Genomic DNA, 18,613 nt, shown 5'->3' with positions numbered 1-18,613 from the left:
TTATTTAACTTCACTGTGGGTTCATTTTGCCCCACTGTGGGTTCATTTTACCCCACTGTGGGTTCATTTAACCCCACTGTGGGTTCATTTTGCCCCACTGTGGGTTCATTTTGCCCCACTGTGGGTTCATTTAACCCCACTGTGGGTTCATTTAACCCCACTGTGGGTTCATTTTGCCCCACTGTGGGTTCATTTAACCCCACTGTGGGTTCATTTTGCCCCACTGTAGGTTCATTATACCCCACTGTGGGGTCATTTAACCCCACTGTGGGTTCATTATACCCCACTGTGGGTTCATTTTGCCCCACTGTGGGTTCATTTAACCCCACTGTGGGTTCATTTAACCCACTGTGGGGTCATTTAACCCCACTGTGGGTTCATTATACCCCACTGTGGGGTCATTTAACCCCACTGTGGGTTCATTTAACCCCACTGTGGGTTCATTTAACCCACTGTGGGGTCATTTAACCCCACTGTGGGGTCATTTAACCCCACTGTGGGTTCATTATACCCCACTGTGGGTTCATTTTGCCCCACTGTGGGTTCATTTAACCCACTGTGGGGTCATTTAACCCCACTGTGGGTTCATTATACCCCACTGTGGGGTCATTTAACCCCACTGTGGGTTCATTTTGCCCCACTGTGGGTTCATTTAACCCACTGTGGGGTCATTTAACCCCACTGTGGGTTCATTATACCCCACTGTGGGTTCATTTAACCCACTGTGGGGTCATTTAACCCCACTGTGGGTTCATTATACCCCACTGTGGGGTCATTTAACCCCACTGTGGGGTCATTTTACCCCACTGTGGGTTCATTATAACCCACTGTGGGGTCATTTAACCCCACTGTGGGTTCATTATACCCCACTGTAGGTTCATTATACCCCACTGTGGGTTCATTTAACCCCACTGTGGGTTCATTTTGCCCCACTGTGGGGTCATTTTGCCCCACAGTGGGGTTGCCCCACTGTGGGGTCATTTAACCCCACTGTGGGTTCATTTAACCCCACTGTGGGTTCATTTAGCCCCACTGTGGGTTCATTTTGCCCCACTGTGGGGTCATTTTGCCCCACAGTGGGGTTGCCCCACTGTGGGGTCATTTAACCCCACTGTGGGTTCATTTAACCCCACTGTGGGTTCATTTAGCCCCACTGTGGGTTCATTTTGCCCCACTGTGGGTTCATTTTGCCCCACTGTGGGGTCATTTTGCCCCACTGTGGGTTCATTATACCCCACTGTGGGTTCATTATACCCCACTGTGGGGTCATTTAACCCCACTGTGGGGTCATACCCCACTGTAGGTTCATTTAACCCCACTGTGGGTTCATTTTGCCCCACTGTGGGTTCATTATACCCCACTGTGGGGTCATTTAACCCCACTGTGGGGTCATACCCCACTGTAGGTTCATTTAACCCCACTGTGGGTTCATTTTGCCCCACTGTGGGTTCATTATACCCCACTGTGGGGTCATTTAACCCCACTGTGGGTCCATTTTACCTCCATGACCTCCTGTTTTTACCGTTTCTGTTGATTTTGTAGATTTTGTTATTGCTTTGGATCACCTGTGCTGTTTCCTCTGTGCAGCAAAAAGCTCGGGACAACCGTGCAGCTCAGCGCATCAACAAGGTGCAGCTGTCCAACGACGCCCTAAAACGCCACCAGGCCTCGCAGCCGGCGCCGCCGCCACCACCTGGACCCTACGACCCGCTCTGTCTGGAGACTGAGGTGGGTTTCAAGGACCCGCTGAGGCCTAAAGAGTCGGAACAGGAGCAGGAGTGGAAGCTCCGACAGGTGAGCACAGTTCCAGTGTCTTTCTCACAAATCATTCACCAACAGAACCAGAACCAGAGCGAGAAATCAGCACCGGTCCCCAAACGCAGCATTTAACCACAACTAACCAGCATCCAGTGGAACCGTCAGACACGTCTTCAGGGTTCTGCTGCCCCCAGAGTCAGAACCACAGCAGGATGTCGAGATTTTAGACGGTTTGGTGGGTTAGTGTCTGCATTAGGGATGTTTTATTGTGTTAATATCCAGGTTTTAGATGTTTTATTGTGTTAATATCCAGGTTTTAGGTGTTTTAGTGTGTTAATATCCAGGTTTTAGGTGTTTTACTGTGTTAATATCCAGGTTTTAGATGTTTTACTGTGTTAATATCCAGGTTTTAGATGTTTTACTGTGTTAATATCCAGGTTTTAGATGTTTTACTGTGTTAATATCCAGGTTTTAGATGTTTTAGTGTGTTAATATCCAGGTTTTAGATGTTTTACTGTGTTAATATCCAGGTTTTAGGTGTTTTACTGTGTTAATATCCAGGTTTTAGATGTTTTATTGTGTTAATATCCAGGTTTTAGGTGTTTTAGTGTGTTAATATCCAGGTTTTAGGTGTTTTACTGTGTTAATATCCAGGTTTTAGGTGTTTTATTGTGTTAATATCCAGGTTTTAGATGTTTTACTGTGTTAATATCCAGGTTTTAGGTGTTTTACTGTGTTAATATCCAGGTTTTAGGTGTTTTAGTGTGTTAATATCCAGGTTTTAGGTGTTTTACTGTGTTAATATCCAGGTTTTAGGTGTTTTACTGTGTTAATATCCAGGTTTTAGGTGTTTTAGTGTGTTAATATCCAGGTTTTAGGTGTTTTACTGTGTTAATATCCAGGTTTTAGATGTTTTATTGTGTTAATATCCAGGTTTTAGGTGTTTTAGTGTGTTAATATCCAGGTTTTAGGTGTTTTACTGTGTTAATATCCAGGTTTTAGGTGTTTTACTGTGTTAATATCCAGGTTTTAGGTGTTTTACTGTGTTAATATCCAGGTTTTAGGTGTTTTACTGTGTTAATATCCAGGTTTTAGATGTTTTATTGTGTTAATATCCAGGTTTTAGGTGTTTTACTGTGTTAATATCCAGGTTTTAGATGTTTTACTGTGTTAATATCCAGGTTTTAGATGTTTTATTGTGTTAATATCCAGGTTTTAGGTGTTTTAGTGTGTTAATATCCAGGTTTTAGGTGTTTTACTGTGTTAATATCCAGGTTTTAGATGTTTTATTGTGTTAATATCCAGGTTTTAGGTGTTTTACTGTGTTAATATCCAGGTTTTAGGTGTTTTACTGTGTTAATATCCAGGTTTTAGGTGTTTTACTGTGTTAATATCCAGGTTTTAGGTGTTTTACTGTGTTAATATCCAGGTTTTAGGTGTTTTAGTGTGTTAATATCCAGGTTTTAGGTGTTTTACTGTGTTAATATCCAGGTTTTAGATGTTTTATTGTGTTAATATCCAGGTTTTAGGTGTTTTAGTGTGTTAATATCCAGGTTTTAGGTGTTTTACTGTGTTAATATCCAGGTTTTAGGTGTTTTACTGTGTTAATATCCAGGTTTTAGGTGTTTTACTGTGTTAATATCCAGGTTTTAGGTGTTTTACTGTGTTAATATCCAGGTTTTAGATGTTTTATTGTGTTAATATCCAGGTTTTAGGTGTTTTACTGTGTTAATATCCAGGTTTTAGATGTTTTACTGTGTTAATATCCAGGTTTTAGATGTTTTATTGTGTTAATATCCAGGTTTTAGGTGTTTTAGTGTGTTAATATCCAGGTTTTAGGTGTTTTACTGTGTTAATATCCAGGTTTTAGATGTTTTATTGTGTTAATATCCAGGTTTTAGGTGTTTTACTGTGTTAATATCCAGGTTTTAGGTGTTTTAGTGTGTTAATATCCAGGTTTTAGGTGTTTTACTGTGTTAATATCCAGGTTTTAGGTGTTTTACTGTGTTAATATCCAGGTTTTAGGTGTTTTAGTGTGTTAATATCCAGGTTTTAGGTGTTTTACTGTGTTAATATCCAGGTTTTAGATGTTTTATTGTGTTAATATCCAGGTTTTAGGTGTTTTACTGTGTTAATATCCAGGTTTTAGGTGTTTTAGTGTTTTAATATCCAGGTTTTAGGTGTTTTAGTGTGTTAATATCCAGGTTTTAGGTGTTTTAGTGTTTTAATGTCCAGGTTTTAGGTGTTTTACTGTGTTAATATCCAGGTTTTAGATGTTTTAGTGTGTTAATATCCAGGTTTTAGATGTTTTATTGTGTTAATATCCAGGTTTTAGGTGTTTTACTGTGTTAATATCCAGGTTTTAGATGTTTTATTGTGTTAATATCCAGGTTTTAGGTGTTTTAGTGTGTTAATATCCAGGTTTTAGGTGTTTTACTGTGTTAATATCCAGGTTTTAGGTGTTTTAGTGTGTTAATATCCAGGTTTTAGATGTTTTACTGTGTTAATATCCAGGTTTTAGGTGTTTTAGTGTGTTAATATCCAGGTTTTAGGTGTTTTACTGTGTTAATATCCAGGTTTTAGGTGTTTTAGTGTTTTAATATCCAGGTTTTAGGTGTTTTAGTGTGTTAATATCCAGGTTTTAGGTGTTTTAGTGTGTTAATATCCAGGTTTTAGGTGTTTTATTGTGTTAATATCCAGGTTTTAGGTGTTTTAGTGTGTTAATATCCAGGTTTTAGATGTTTTATTGTGTTAATATCCAGGTTTTAGGTGTTTTACTGTGTTAATATCCAGGTTTTAGATGTTTTATTGTGTTAATATCCAGGTTTTAGGTGTTTTACTGTGTTAATATCCAGGTTTTAGGTGTTTTAGTGTGTTAATATCCAGGTTTTAGGTGTTTTAGTGTGTTAATATCCAGGTTTTAGGTGTTTTAGTGTTTTAATATCCAGGTTTTAGGTGTTTTAGTGTGTTAATATCCAGGTTTTAGGTGTTTTAGTGTGTTAATATCCAGGTTTTAGGTGTTTTACTGTGTTAATATCCAGGTTTTAGATGTTTTAGTGTGTTAATATCCAGGTTTTAGGTGTTTTAGTGTTTTAATATCCAGGTTTTAGGTGTTTTAGTGTGTTAATATCCAGGTTTTAGGTGTTTTAGTGTTTTAATATCCAGGTTTTAGGTGTTTTAGTGTTTTAATATCCAGGTTTTAGGTGTTTTAGTGTGTTAATATCCAGGTTTTAGATGTTTTAGTGTGTTAATATCCAGGTTTTAGGTGTTTTAGTGTGTTAATATCCAGGTTTTAGGTGTTTTAGTGTGTTAATATCCAGGTTTTAGGTGTTTTAGTGTGTTAATATCCAGGTTTTAGGTGTTTTAGTGTGTTAATATCCAGGTTTTAGGTGTTTTAGTGTTTTAATATCCAGGTTTTAGGTGTTTTAGTGTGTTAATATCCAGGTTTTAGGTGTTTTAGTGTTTTAATATCCAGGTTTTAGGTGTTTTACTGTGTTAATATCCAGGTTTTAGATGTTTTAGTGTGTTAATATCCAGGTTTTAGATGTTTTAGTGTGTTAATATCCAGGTTTTAGATGTTTTAGTGTGTTAATATCCAGGTTTTAGGTGTTTTAGTGTTTTAATGTCCAGGTTTTAAATGTTTTAGTCTGTTAATATTAGGGATGGGAATTTCGACTAATTTCCCCACCGACTAGTCGACTAGTCTATAAAGCCACATGATGACAGTGAAGAAACATTTTCATTTATATTCCGCTCCGTAAGTCTGGATGGGATCTGTAGTGACTTTGTGCATGTGCGATTCATCTGCCGTCTGGCCTCTAGTCAGACACTGGGACTGCTGTGGGGTTACTGGACTGACAGCCTGTGCTCTGGGAGGGGGAGGAGCTCACAGCAGCACCTGCTGCTGGTTGAAAACAGGAACTGCAGAATGATCCCAGTTTTCCTGTCAGTCTCCAAAATGGCAGAAAAAGTCACTAGATTTGTCGCGAGTCACTTTTGACCAAAAAAGTCGCTAGGAAGCTTTGAAAAGTCGCTAGATTTAGCGAGAAAGTCGTTAAGTTGGCAACACTGGTTTCTGCTACACAGCTGACAGGCGACCTTGTTGTCATCTGCTGCGTCAAAATACTGCCAAACGGTGCTGATTTTCTTGCGCAGGAGCGTCGCCATCTTCCCACTTTACCTTTCCAAACTTTCTTCCCCAAACTGTGTGGCCCCGCCCCCTGCTATGTGTGCGTGTGAGGGGAGGAGGAGCAATTCTCTCCCTGGCTGCTCAGCCTGTTTACAAAGAAGCCGATGCAGAGGCACGAAGAACAAGGAGCATGATGCTTAATGCAGCGTTTAACCAACTAGTAAAATACTAAACGTTTAATAAATGAGTAGGCGGTTAAACGATTAAACGACTAGTCGCGCACATCCCTAGTTAATATCCAGGTTTTAGATGTTTTAGTGTGTTAATATCCAGGTTTTAGATGTTTTAGTGTGTTAATATCCAGGTTTTAGACAGTTCAGAGTATTAATATCCAGGTTTTCATTAGTTCCCAATGTTTGACATTTTGGTACTCTAACATACAAACTCTTGGCATTTTGGTGCTTTCATATGCAGACTTTAGATGTTTTGGTGAATTTATATGATATTGTAGCGATTTTCTGACCTGCAGCAGATGTTGGGTCAGGATGGGTTTGTGTCTGCTGGGCTGGAAGAGGTTTCAGACGTCCTCCGCTGTGTTTAGGAGTTTCTGATTGGTTGATGGATCACTGCAGGGCAGCAGCACCCTGACAGACCGGACCACATCTGCTGCTGCAGCTGGAAACCAAACTGACCTGGTGCTGGTTTCCCGCTCCCAGTGGTCACCATGGTAACCACCAGGCTGCATGACTAGCAGTGGGGCATGACGTCTAGCTGTGATGATGTTGTGATGTGCATGCCTGCTGAGCCTCGTTCACCACCACTAATATCTCTGATGTAATTGTCATTGAAAAGGGAGAGGTAGATGACAGATGGGGAACCGGTAAGAAGAGGCAGGAAAATCCCCCCCAAACCAAAGCCCTAAAATCACCAACAGATAAAGATTGTCCCTACCAGGCGCCTGTAGCAGGAGGGGGCAAAGAGGCTCTGGTAAGATCTCAAGGCGAACCCGTTCGAGGCAGACTCCCTGGACCCAGCAGCCTCTGAAATCCTCGTCCTGTTCTGCTTTAACACTCTTCAGTCTGCTCTCGGGGGGGGGGGGGGGGGGGGGTTAGGTAGTCTGTCCAGTCCTGAACATTCAGCTCATCTTCAGGAAGAAGACCACAACAGAGCCATTCATCAGTCAGAAGCTTCAGAGACAGACACAACTCTAGAAGGCATGAAGTGGGACTCAAAGAAATATCTGGTTCTGAGCTCAGTTCCGGTTCTGAACAGAGGCTTTTTCCTCACTGTGGCCTCATTTTTCTTCACTGTCGGCTTATTATGTTTTTACTTCAATGAAATTATGTTGTTTTGAGCTCAGTTCAGCTTTTACAGAGTCCCATGTGAGCAGAGTCTTTATTTCTGCAGACCTTTTAAATGAGACATGAAGGATGAAGTGGTGTTCATGAAATAGTTTTAGTGAAGGTTCCTGGTGGATCATCTGACTGTGGAGCTGCTGGGTGTCTGTTTGTACAGTTTCTGGCTGATAAATGGTGTCATGTTGGTGTGTCTTTGGACCTCAGGATTCAGGGGGTTTACCTGTAATTTAGGAATAAAAAGGTGAGAGCCAGCTGTAACATCCATGATCTCCAGAACCTCCAGGACAGGAGCTCTGAACGTGTTAAAGTGGAGCTCAATGCTGACAGGATTTCAGACCATGGAGCCAGCACCGGCCACGGGCTCCTCTGTGGGGCGACGGACGGGTAGATCTGGAACTCTGGGGGGAACCGATCCGAAAGAACCGGCCACCGTGAGGCGCTATCAGTTGACCCAGAGTCGGTGTCCGTGGCCCGAGTCTGCCTCAGAACCCACTGACTTTACTCTGCCTCACTCTGAATGCTGGTGTGCTGCCGTCCTTCACCTGGTCACATGATCACCTGGTCACATGATCACCTGGTCACATGGTCACCTGGTCACATGATCACCTGGTCACATGATCACCTGGTCACATGGTCACATGATCACCTGGTCAGATGGTCACATGGTCACATGGTCACATGATCACCTGGTCACATGGTCACATGATCACCTGGTCAGATGGTCACATGATCACCTGGTCAGATGGTCACATGATCACCTGGTCAGATGGTCACATGATCACCTGGTCACATGATCACCTGGTCAGATGGTCACATGATCACTTGGTCACATGGTCACATGATCACTTGGTCACATGGTCACATGATCACTTGGTCACCTGGTCACATGATCACTTGGTCACATGATCACCTGGTCACATGATCACTTGGTCACCTGGTCACATGATCACTTGGTCACATGATCACCTGGTCACATGGTCACATGATCACCTGGTCACATGGTCACATGATCACCTGGTCACATGGTCACATGATCACTTGGTCAGATGGTCACATGATCACTTGGTCACATGATCACATGGTCACATGGTCACATGATCACCTGGTCAGATGGTCACATGATCACTTGGTCACATGATCACATGGTCACATGGTCACATGATCACCTGGTCACATGGTCACATGATCACATGGTCACATGGTCACATGATCACCTGGTCAGATGGTCACATGATCACTTGGTCAGATGGTCACATGATCACCTGGTCACATGGTCACATGATCACCTGGTCAGATGGTCACATGATCACTTGGTCACATGATCACTTGGTCACATGGTCACATGATCACCTGGTGTAATGGTCACATCACCTGGTCAAAGCTCCGTTCTCTCCCAGCTTCGGTCTCTGCTGGAGCTTGGTTTCTTCTGCCAGCGTCTGACTCTGAGCTCCAAACAAACCAAACAGATGAAATGAGATGAATCCCATCAAAGCTGCAGGACTTAACAGATGTTGTTCAGAAAACCAAATTACAGATCATGAAACTACAGAGTAGAAAAGCTGAAGATGTAGAACACTCCCATTCAACAGTTTGGGGTCACCCAGACAAAAATTCCCAGTTTTATCCATGAGCTAACATCATCAGTGAGCCTTTCTACACCATTAGCTAACACAATGTAGCATCAGAACACAGGACAAATGTTCCTCTGTACCCCTATGGAGATATTCCATTAAAAATCAGCCGTTTGCAGCTACAATAGTCATTTACCACATTAACTATGTCTACACTGGATTTATCACTCATTTAGTGTTATCTGCATTGACAAAAATGCTTTTCTTTCAAAAATAAGGACATTTCTGAGTGACCCCAGACCATTGAACAGTAGAGTAAGTATGAGACACTACTGACACTGCAAAATGTATTTATTTATTTGATCAGGGACCATTTAGTGAACATAGAACACATCTGATGTATTACATATAGATTTTCAGCTCCCGTCCGTAAAAGTAGTCAGAGGACCAACAACAGACGACATTATAAACCTATACCCCAACCCCATTATTTATTATATTAATGTTGTTTCAAGTGTTTTGTGAAGTACAGGTTTAAACCTTATAAAGAAAATTTAAGCTATGCAACAAACAGCAGCTGTCCAGATCAACTTGAAATTCCTCAATCCTCTTCAAAATCTTCTCACAAATTTTCCAAATTGACTTGAAACTGGTGTTAATTGACTCAACAGCAGTCCAGAGCAACTGAAGTTGTTAAATACTATAAATTCAGGGATGTGATTTTTCCGCGGATCCGCGGATTTCATTTCAAGTTTGAAGACTTTATTGTCGCTGATACTCCCGCGAGATGGTAACAACGTTAACGATAGCTTGTTAACGACGATTGTAAACGGCCCAGTGATTGGAAGTTGCTCCGCTGCCGCGCACATCCCCCCCCCCCCCCCCCCCCCCCCCCCGTCAACAACTTTCCGTGAGAATCAGAACTTGCTGATCCCATCCCTGTAAATTTCTCTAAAATAATTCAGAATCTGCCCAAAGTGACTCAAAAAGCTCAAAATGGGAACAAAACCTGAATCCTGTCCAAAATGATCAGAAAATTCATCAGAAACGACTCAAACATGTTGAAAAGTGATAAGGAAAAATGTGAAATACCTCAAAGTTTGCCTAAATTAACCAGAAACCTGACCAAGATTCTTTGGAAATTTTCAGAAGACACTCAGTTTGTCTGCAGTGACTCAGAAATTGTCCAGAATGGTAAAAATGTCAGATATGACTCAACACTGGATTTAAAATGTGTTCAAAATGACTTGATGTCCAAAATTAAACAAAAATCACTTAACAAACTGGTCCCAAAAAAACCTGAAATGTGACGAAACCATTTCCAGATTGTCCTGATTCACTGAAAAAGTTTAATCAAACAGATTGAGAATGCTAAATACATTAAAATCAAACATGACTAATCAAATCCAAATTTGTCCAAAATAACCTGAAACTTGTTGAAAATTACTTCAAAAATCCCAGGAAATATAACTTAAAACAACTCAACAGTTCTAAAATGACTCTGTGCGTCCAAATACACTCAAAGTTGGTTTGCAGTGAGCCAAAGGTGGTCCAAAATTATACAAAAGACACAGAACAACTCAAAACTGGGGCAGAATAACCTGAAACACAATGAAAACAATTCACAGATTGTCCTGATTCACTAAACTTTAGTTTAAAATGACAACAAATAATCTGTGATGGGTTTCTAAAACCTTAAAGCTGTCCAGAATGATTAAAAGAAACGGGATGGAAATAAACCAGTGAACTGTGGGTCCAAACTGGCTCAGAGTGGAGGGAGAACGGTCTGCTGACGGGAGAGGGAAGCTGCTAGCTGCCTGCTACCTAGCTGTTAGCTGCTAACGGTTAGCTGCCAGTGGCTAGCTGTTAGCTGCTAACGGTTAGCTGTTAGCTGCTAACGATTTGCTGTTAGCTGCCAGTGGTTAGCTGCTGGCTGCTTGCTAACTAGCTGTTAGCTGATGGCTGCTAGCTGCCTGCTAGCGGCCAGCTGTTAGCCGTTAGCAGCTGGCTGCCGTGTGTCGACGCGCTGACCTGCGTGTGTGTCCTCCACGTGTCTCTGTGTCCTCCATGTGTCTCTGGGTGTGCGTCCTCCATGTTATCTCCATGTTGTCTCCGTGTCCTCCATGTTGTCTCCGTGTCCTCCATGTGTCTCCGTGTCCTCCATGTTATTTCCGTGTCCTCCATGTTATCTCCGTGTCCTCCATGTTATTTCCTGTCCTCCATGTTATTTCCTGTCCTCCATGTTATCTCCGTGTCTTCCATGTGTCTCCGTGTCCTCCATGTGTCTCCGTGTCCTCCATGTGTCTCCCCGTGTCCTCCATGTGTCTCCCCGTGTCCTCCATGTTATCTCCGTGTCCTCCATGTTATCTCCATGTCCTCCATGGTCTGTCTGTGTCCTCCATGTGTCTCCGTGTCCTCCACGCGTCTCCATGTCCTCCATGGTCTGTCTGTGTCCTCCATGTGTCTCCGTGTCCTCCATGTATCTCCGTGTCCTCCATGTATCTCCGTGTCCTCCATGTATCTCCGTGTCCTCATGTATCTCCGTGTCCTACATGTTATCTCGGTGTCCTCCATGTTATCTCCATGTCCTCCATGGTCTGTCTGTGTCCTCCATGTGTCTCCGTGTCCTCCACGCGTCTCCATGTCCTACATGTTATCTCGGTGTCCTCCATGTGTCTCCCCGTGTCCTCCATGTTATCTCCGTGTCCTCCATGTGTCTCCGTGTCCTCCATGTGTCTCCGTGTCCTCCATGTTATCTCCGTGTCCTCCATGTTATCTCCGTGTCCTCCATGTGTCTCCGTGTCCTCCATGTTATTTCCGTGTCTTCCATGTTATCTCCGTGTCCTCCATGGTCTGTCTGTGTCCTCCATGTGTCTCCGTGTCCTCATGTATCTCCGTGTCCTACATGTTATCTCGGTGTCCTCCATGTGTCTCCGTGTCCTCATGTATCTCCGTGTCCTCCATGTATCTCCGTGTCCTCATGTATCTCCGTGTCCTCCATGTGTCTCCGTGTCCTCATGTATCTCCGTGTCCTCCATGTGTCTCCGTGTCCTCATGTATCTCCGTGTCCTCCATGTATCTCCGTGTCCTCCATGTGTCTCCGTGTCCTCATGTATCTCCGTGTCCTCATGTATCTCCGTGTCCTACATGTTATCTCGGTGTCCTCCATGTGTCTCCCCTTGTCCTCCATGTATCTCCGTGTCCTCCATGTTATCTCCGTGTCCTCCATGTGTCTCCGTGTCCTCCATGTTATCTCCGTGTCCTCCATGTGTCTCCCCTTGTCCTCCATGTATCTCCGTGTCCTCCATGTTATCTCCGTGTCCTCCATGTGTCTCCGTGTCCTCCATGTTATCTCCGTGTCCTCCATGTTATCTCCGTGTCCTCCATGTTATCTCCGTGTCTTCCATGTTATCTCCGTGTCCTCCATGTGTCTCCGTGTCCTCCATGTTATCTCCGTGTCCTCCATGTTATCTCGGTGTCCTCCATGTGTCTCCGTGTCCTCCATGTTATCTCCATGTCCTCCATGGTCTGTCTGTGTCCTCCATGGTCTGTCTGTGTCCTCCATGTTTTCTCTGTGTCTCCCATGTGTCTCCGTGTCCTCCATGTTATCTTCGTGTCCTCCATGTGTCTCTGTGTCTTTCATGTTATCTCCGTGTCCTCCATGGTCCGTCCGTGTCCTCCATGTGTCTCCGTGTCCTCCATGTTATCTTCGTGTCCTCCATGTGTCTCCGTGTCCTCCATGTGTCTCCGTGTCCTCCATGGTCCGTCCGTGTCCTCCATGTGTCTCCGTGTCCTACATGTTATCTCCGTGTCCTCCATGTGTCTCCGTGTCCTACATGTTATCTCCGTGTCCTCCATGTGTCTCCGTGTCCTCCATGTGTCTCCGTGTCCTCCATGTGTCTCCGTGTCCTCCATGTGTCTCCGTGTCCTCCATGTCCATCTCTGTGTCCTGCAGCAAATGCGTCAGAAGAGCAAGCAGCTGGCTAAGATGGAGGCCACCCAGAAGCTGGAACAGGTGAAGAACGAGCAGCGGCAGCTCCTGGCCAATCAGCATCCATCCGGACGCCTGTCCCCCGACAGCCCCGCCCCGCAGACCGTCGCCGGGGGCAACGCCTCCCCGTTGATGCACAGGGAGGGGCCGCTGCGACGGGCCGACGACGTCTTCCTGCGCCCGCAGGCCCCACCCCTCTCGGGCTTCTCCTCGCTGCCCCACTCCCCCCTGCCCTCCTCACCGCTCCACCAGCCGCCCTCTTCCCCCCAGATGTTCTCCCCGCCCTCCTCCCGCCCCTCCTCTCCCTGGGATCCCTACAGTAAGGTGGTGGGGACTCCTCGCCCCGCCTCCTCGCAGCCCGGACCTCCGCCCACCCAGCAGCAGCAGCGACGCAACTCACTGAGCGCCTCCCCGGCCCACGAAGCCGCCGTCTCCCCGACACTGTCCCCCGACTCCAAGACCTCTGACAGACCCCAGCCAGGTGACTCCTCCTCCTCTCTCCTCACAATGTCTCCTCTCTGTCCTCTTGGTGTCTCCTCCCACTATTTTCCTCCTGACGTCTTCTCCTGACGTCTCCTCCTTTCTCTCCTGCTCCCTCTGTTCTCCTCCTGACACCTTCTCTCTCCTCCTGGTCTCCTCCCAGGCCTGCAGCAGAGCCGAGGAGGTGTCCGTCCGGTGGAGTTGTTCCAGCGGTTCAGTCGTCCCGGTGAGCTGGGCTCCGTGTTCAAGGCCCCGATGCCTCCCCAGCAGGAGGGAGGACGGAGGGAGGCGGGCTTCGGCCTCCCCCAGGAGGCTCCGTTTCCCTCCAGCCCCCTGTCGGGCCTGGGCTCCCCCAACCGGAGCCCGTACGCCCCCCGCCCAGACTTCGGCCAGCAGGTGGAGTCCTTCTCCCCGCTGAGCCCCTACGCCAACCCTCAGACCCCCGGGACGCCCCGCCCTCACTCTGACCCCGCCTACCTGCCCGCCCCCCCGGTGCTCAGGTTGGACCAGTTCTCCCAGCAGCCCCCCGGCCGACGCCCGTCCCCGTCTCACCCGGCCCTGGACCCCTATGCCTCCAACCCGGGGACCCCCCGGCCCTCCGACCGTTTCCCCCGATCTCCGGGCAGTCAGCCGCCCGGGACGCCTCGGCCGTCCCCCGACCCGTACGCACAGCAGCCCTCCACCCCCAGAACCCACAAGACCCACGAGTCCTACGGCCAGAGCCCAGCGGAGAGCTTCATTCCTCAGCCGGCGGGATCCGGGTCCTCCCCTCTGGCTCCAGGAGAGCCGGGCACCTTCACTGCAGCATCTCACCAGGTAGGAACGGTCCAGAACCAGCAGGACCTGGACCAGACGGGTCCTCTAGTCTAGGTCCTGAATCAGTTAGACCGCTGCTAGGAGCTGTAGTCCAGGTCCTCTAGTCCAGGTCCTAGCAGCAGTACAGGACCATGTCTCTGACTAGGACTATTGATTCTACCAGAACCCTTCAGTAACGTCCCGACAGACCAGAACCCAGAAATAATATTTATGGGAGATATTTCCCTTCCCGTTAATTCTGACTGAATTATCAGTCGTTTCCTTTATTTTCAGGGTTTGATGTTTTTCGTTCCAGGGTTTTCCTCTCAGGTTACCGTTTAAAACCCTGTCAGCCTTTTTTCAGACCTCTGAGTCTCTTTGGTTGAGTTTAGGAATGATTTTAAACATGTTTAATTGTTTGAGTTGTTTGGGACATATTATCACTTTGAACATGTTTCAGTCACATTATGAGTTATTTAGGCACATTTTGAATGATCCAAGTGATTTTTGATGGTTTTTAGATAGCTTTCACTAGTTTTTAATCATTTCGGACAGATCTCAGGTTGTTGTAGGACTTTGAATGATCCAGACTTGACTATATTTGGAAGGTTCAGGATAAATGTATCTTCGTGGAAAGACTCTGGGCTTTCACGGCTCTGGTTTGTGTGTTAGTGATGACAGCAGCGTGCTTCCAGAACGTCTGACAGGTTCTGGTTTTCTCCTCCCAGCTACAGCAGTCTCCAGGGCGACAGCAGCAGGACTCGTTTCCCAGAACCCCCAGCGGCCAGACTCCGAAGCACGCCGGGTTGTCCGAGGCTCACGACCCCTTCGAGCAGGGCCACATGACACCGGGCCTGCTGCAGACGGACAAGACGGCAGCCAGCGACGTGCCGGTGGGCGTGGCTTCCCTAGACGGACCAATGAGCATGCTGCCTCAGCTGGGTGACTCAGAGGAGAAGCTGAGGCAGGTAGGACAGATGTTCCAGATGCTGCTGCTGCTTCCAGCTTTTCATTTCATGTTTGGTCCCGTCCACAAGACGCTTTACGAAGCATCAAGACATCCAAAGCAACAATAACATATTATATTATCTAACTACTCAGTAATGATTAATTATCAGTTAAAAGGCATGAATGATTAAATTAAAAAAACGTCAAAAATGAGACATAAAACGTCAACAATGGGACACAAAACAAAATAAGGACAAAACGTCAAAATGACAAAAAGGAGACAGAAAACGACAAAAATGATTCACAAAATAACAAAAATGAGACACCAAATCGCAAAATAATAGGAAGGAGAAGGTCCTGATGTCGGTAAATGCAGATCAGCTGTAGTTCCTGGTTGTTCCAGCAGGTGGAGCCTCTTGCTGTTTAATCCTGCAGAGACCAGGGGAGGTTAAAGCAGAGAGCATTGTGAGAGTTTAGCTGGTAAAAGGGCACCATGACAAAGAATGATGAGGAGCTTAATGACCTCCAACCAGAACTCTTTTGAGGTCAGAAACAGTAAAAAATAATGTTAGAAAAACAAAAATGCAGCTACAGCGTTGTGGACACTGGATTATAGTTTGTGGACGTGGTAGTGATGCTGTGTTTGGATGTCTGCTGTCTCCTCTGTGGTTCTGAGCGGTTCAGCAGGTTCTGGTTCTGTCTGCTCCTCTGCAGCGTCAGCGGCTTCGACAGCTCATCCTCAGGCAGCAGCAGCAGAAGAGCGCCTTACGACAGGAGAAAGGTCTGCAGGAGGCAGCTCCATCAGCTCCACCAGCTGCTCCAGGTCCACCAGCTGCTCCAGGTTCTGCCACGCCTCTCCACAGCTGGTCCCAGGAGGACTCCCCCACCGCTCTCCCATCAGACCTGTTTGGACGGCCTCCACCCCCCTACCCTGGCATGGTGCGGTCCGGTGGGGCTCCAGGCCCCAGGTTTCCTGGAGGTTTACCAGGGGAGCAGCAGAGGGGCTTCAGCCCCAGCGAGGGTCCCTTTCCCAGGCAGAGCCTCCCCAGAGAGCTGGGTGTCCGAGGACCCGCCCTGAGGTGAGAGGAGCAACAAAGACCTGGTCCGGACCTCTGTGATATCTGATCTGTTGGACTAATTTCTGCTCTCTCCCAGATTTGGTGTTCCTCCTGGAGCTCCAGCGGGCCTGGAGGACTCCTTCCTGCGTCCGCCCCAGGGACCAATGCCTGCATCTGGGCCGGCTGCGGTGGAGGGAGTCCCTGTCCAGATGAGGAGGCCCACATCTGGAGAGCTCACTGGCATTCGACCTCTAGCTCCTCCAAACGCTCACCCTCTGATGATGCCAGGTAAGGACCCCCTCAACCCTCCACCCTCTGAACCCAGACCAGTTTCTGTCTCTGCCCTGCTGCGATCATGTTCCATGTGCAGCTCTGAGGAACCAGAATGAAGGAGAGAATCAAACAGGTCTTCTGTGAGTAGAACTCAGACTGATGGAAACCAGAGGAATTAAAAAGTTCTTTATTTTGAAAGCATCACATCAACACTTGTCCTCATGTTACAGCTCAGGTTGTCTCCTGGTCCTGTAGATGTTGTCCTCCACAGACTGTCCTGTTAGTGTTTTTGTGTCTCTGCTCCTCCTTAGGTGTCCCCCAGCCCTTCCTCCCCCGCTCCCTCCCCCTCCAGCAGCACAGCATCATGGGACAGCCCTACATCGAGCTTCGGCACCGCGCTCCAGAGAACCGCCTGAGGCTGCCCTTCCCTTCGGCCCCGGACCCCGAGGCCCCCCTACTGCACCCCAGAGACCCCCAGGGGCCGGCGGTTCGGCCCGGGGCGGCGGTCCGGATGGCAGACGCGCTGATGGGCCAGCAGATGGCGATGGCAAGCGGTGTGGAGCAGCTGAACCAGCAGCACAGCGGCGAGGCAGCTCTCCCAGGGGCTGATGGGATGGAGGAGCACCTGGAGGGGGAGGACTCGGCCGTGAAGGACCTGGAGGACGTGGAGGTGAAGGATCTGGTGGACCTCAACCTCAACCTCGACCCTGAAGATGGTACAAATACAATCCACAGAATCGAAATCATCACATGTAGAGGTTCTGCTGTCAGATCTGTTGCTCCATGATTCCAACCTGTAGGACAAAACGGTAATCAGATTACTTCTGAGAGGGACAGGAGAGTATTTCCTCCGAACTAAAGCTGTCAGAAAGGCTGAAACCTGTCTGAAATCTGTTCAAAGTCACTTGAAACTTATCAACAGGACTCCAGATTTGCCCAAAAAGAATCCAAACTTGTCCCAGTAGGACCTGGACAGTGAGTCCTGAAGCCAGCAGAACCTTTGAGGTGTTCTCCAGAGAAAAGTAGAGGAACATAACCCCTACCAGCAGAGAGCAGCTGAAGAACACAGAGAAGAAATGAGTGGACTCTGGGACTAAAGGAGGAACCAGAGAACCTCACTTTAGTTCTACCGAGTTCCTGTTGTGGAGCCTGACTTTAACCTGTAGTTAGTAATCTGATAGCAGAGACAGAAGTAATCTGATTACTGAGGTGTTCAGGTGTGTCGCTGATGCTGCTGTTCTGTGTCTCAGGTAAAGAGGACCTGGATCTGGGGCCCAACGACCTCCACCTGGACGACTTCCTGCTGTCGGGAAAGTTCGACCTGATCGCCTACGCCGACCCTGAGCTCAACCTGGAGGACAAGAAGGACATTTTCAACGAGGAGCTGGACCTGGGGGAGGACAAGGAGGACAAGGAGGGAGGAGAGAGGAGGGACGGAGCCGGCAGCACCAGGAGGAGCGGCGGTCTTCCTCCTCAGGTCAAAGAGGAGGCGATGGATGACGTGAAGACAGAGACTGAGAGCAGCTCTTCCAGCAAACCCCTGGGACCTCCAGGAGGTCCAGGGCCCTCCGTGCTCCTCAAGGTGAGACCATCTCCTCAACATTTCTCAGTCCTGAAATGATCAGTAGTTGGTAGAAACCCTCACCTCCTCCTTCCCTGCAGGACCACATGGAGAACTCCGGTCCAGGGGCCTTGCTGGCCCTCCAGGCCCAGGAACAGGGTCTGTCAGCGGGCCTGGCCCCCAGGGGCCACCCTCCCCTGGCTACAGGTAAGGACCGATTGATCCCTTATTTATCTGTATTTATTGATCTATTGACATCTGAACCATGACAGGACTGTCTCCTCCTCTGTCTCCTCCTCTGTCTCCTCCTCTGTCTCCTCCTCTGTCTCCTCCTCTGTCTCCTCTGTGTCCTCCTCTATCTCCTCCTCTGTCTCTTCTATCTCCTCCTGTCTCCTCTGTCTCCTCCTCTATCTCCTCCTCTGCTCTGTCTCCTCTGTCTCCTCCTCTGTCTCCTCTGTCTCCTCCTCTATCTCCTCCTCTGTCTCTTCTATCTCCTCCTGTCTCCTCTGTCTCCTCCTCTATCTCCTCCTCTGTCTCTTCTATCTCCTCCTGTCTCCTCTGTCTCCTCCTCTATCTCCTCCTCTGCTCTGTCTCCTCTGTCTCCTCCTCTGTCTCCTCCTCTGTCTCCTCTGTCTCCTCCTCTATCTCCTCCTCTGTCTCCTCTGTCTCCTCCTCTATCTCCTCCTCTGTC

The 18,613-nt window shown here is 47.4% G+C and overlaps 1 protein-coding gene across 1 annotated transcript in view; it reads left to right on the top strand.

Moving 5' to 3' along the window:
• LOC110971575 (histone-lysine N-methyltransferase 2C-like) overlaps positions 1-18,613 on the top strand; it is a 91,275-nt gene that overhangs the window by 47,805 nt on the left and 24,857 nt on the right. Inside the window, 10 exon segments of the mRNA XM_051940474.1 lie at positions 1,588-1,794; positions 6,740-6,874; positions 12,772-13,288; positions 13,451-14,103; positions 14,811-15,050; positions 15,745-16,109; positions 16,186-16,376; positions 16,673-17,077; positions 17,612-17,943; positions 18,024-18,129. Of these exon segments, the coding sequence (XP_051796434.1) occupies positions 1,588-1,794; positions 6,740-6,874; positions 12,772-13,288; positions 13,451-14,103; positions 14,811-15,050; positions 15,745-16,109; positions 16,186-16,376; positions 16,673-17,077; positions 17,612-17,943; positions 18,024-18,129 (3,151 nt within the window).

Source organism: Acanthochromis polyacanthus, chromosome 20, assembly GCF_021347895.1.
Source record: "Acanthochromis polyacanthus isolate Apoly-LR-REF ecotype Palm Island chromosome 20, KAUST_Apoly_ChrSc, whole genome shotgun sequence".
Classification (NCBI taxonomy): Eukaryota; Metazoa; Chordata; class Actinopteri; family Pomacentridae; genus Acanthochromis; species Acanthochromis polyacanthus.
The sequence above is the reverse complement of the archived record's forward strand: the minus strand, read 5'-3'. Positions and strand labels throughout refer to the sequence as shown.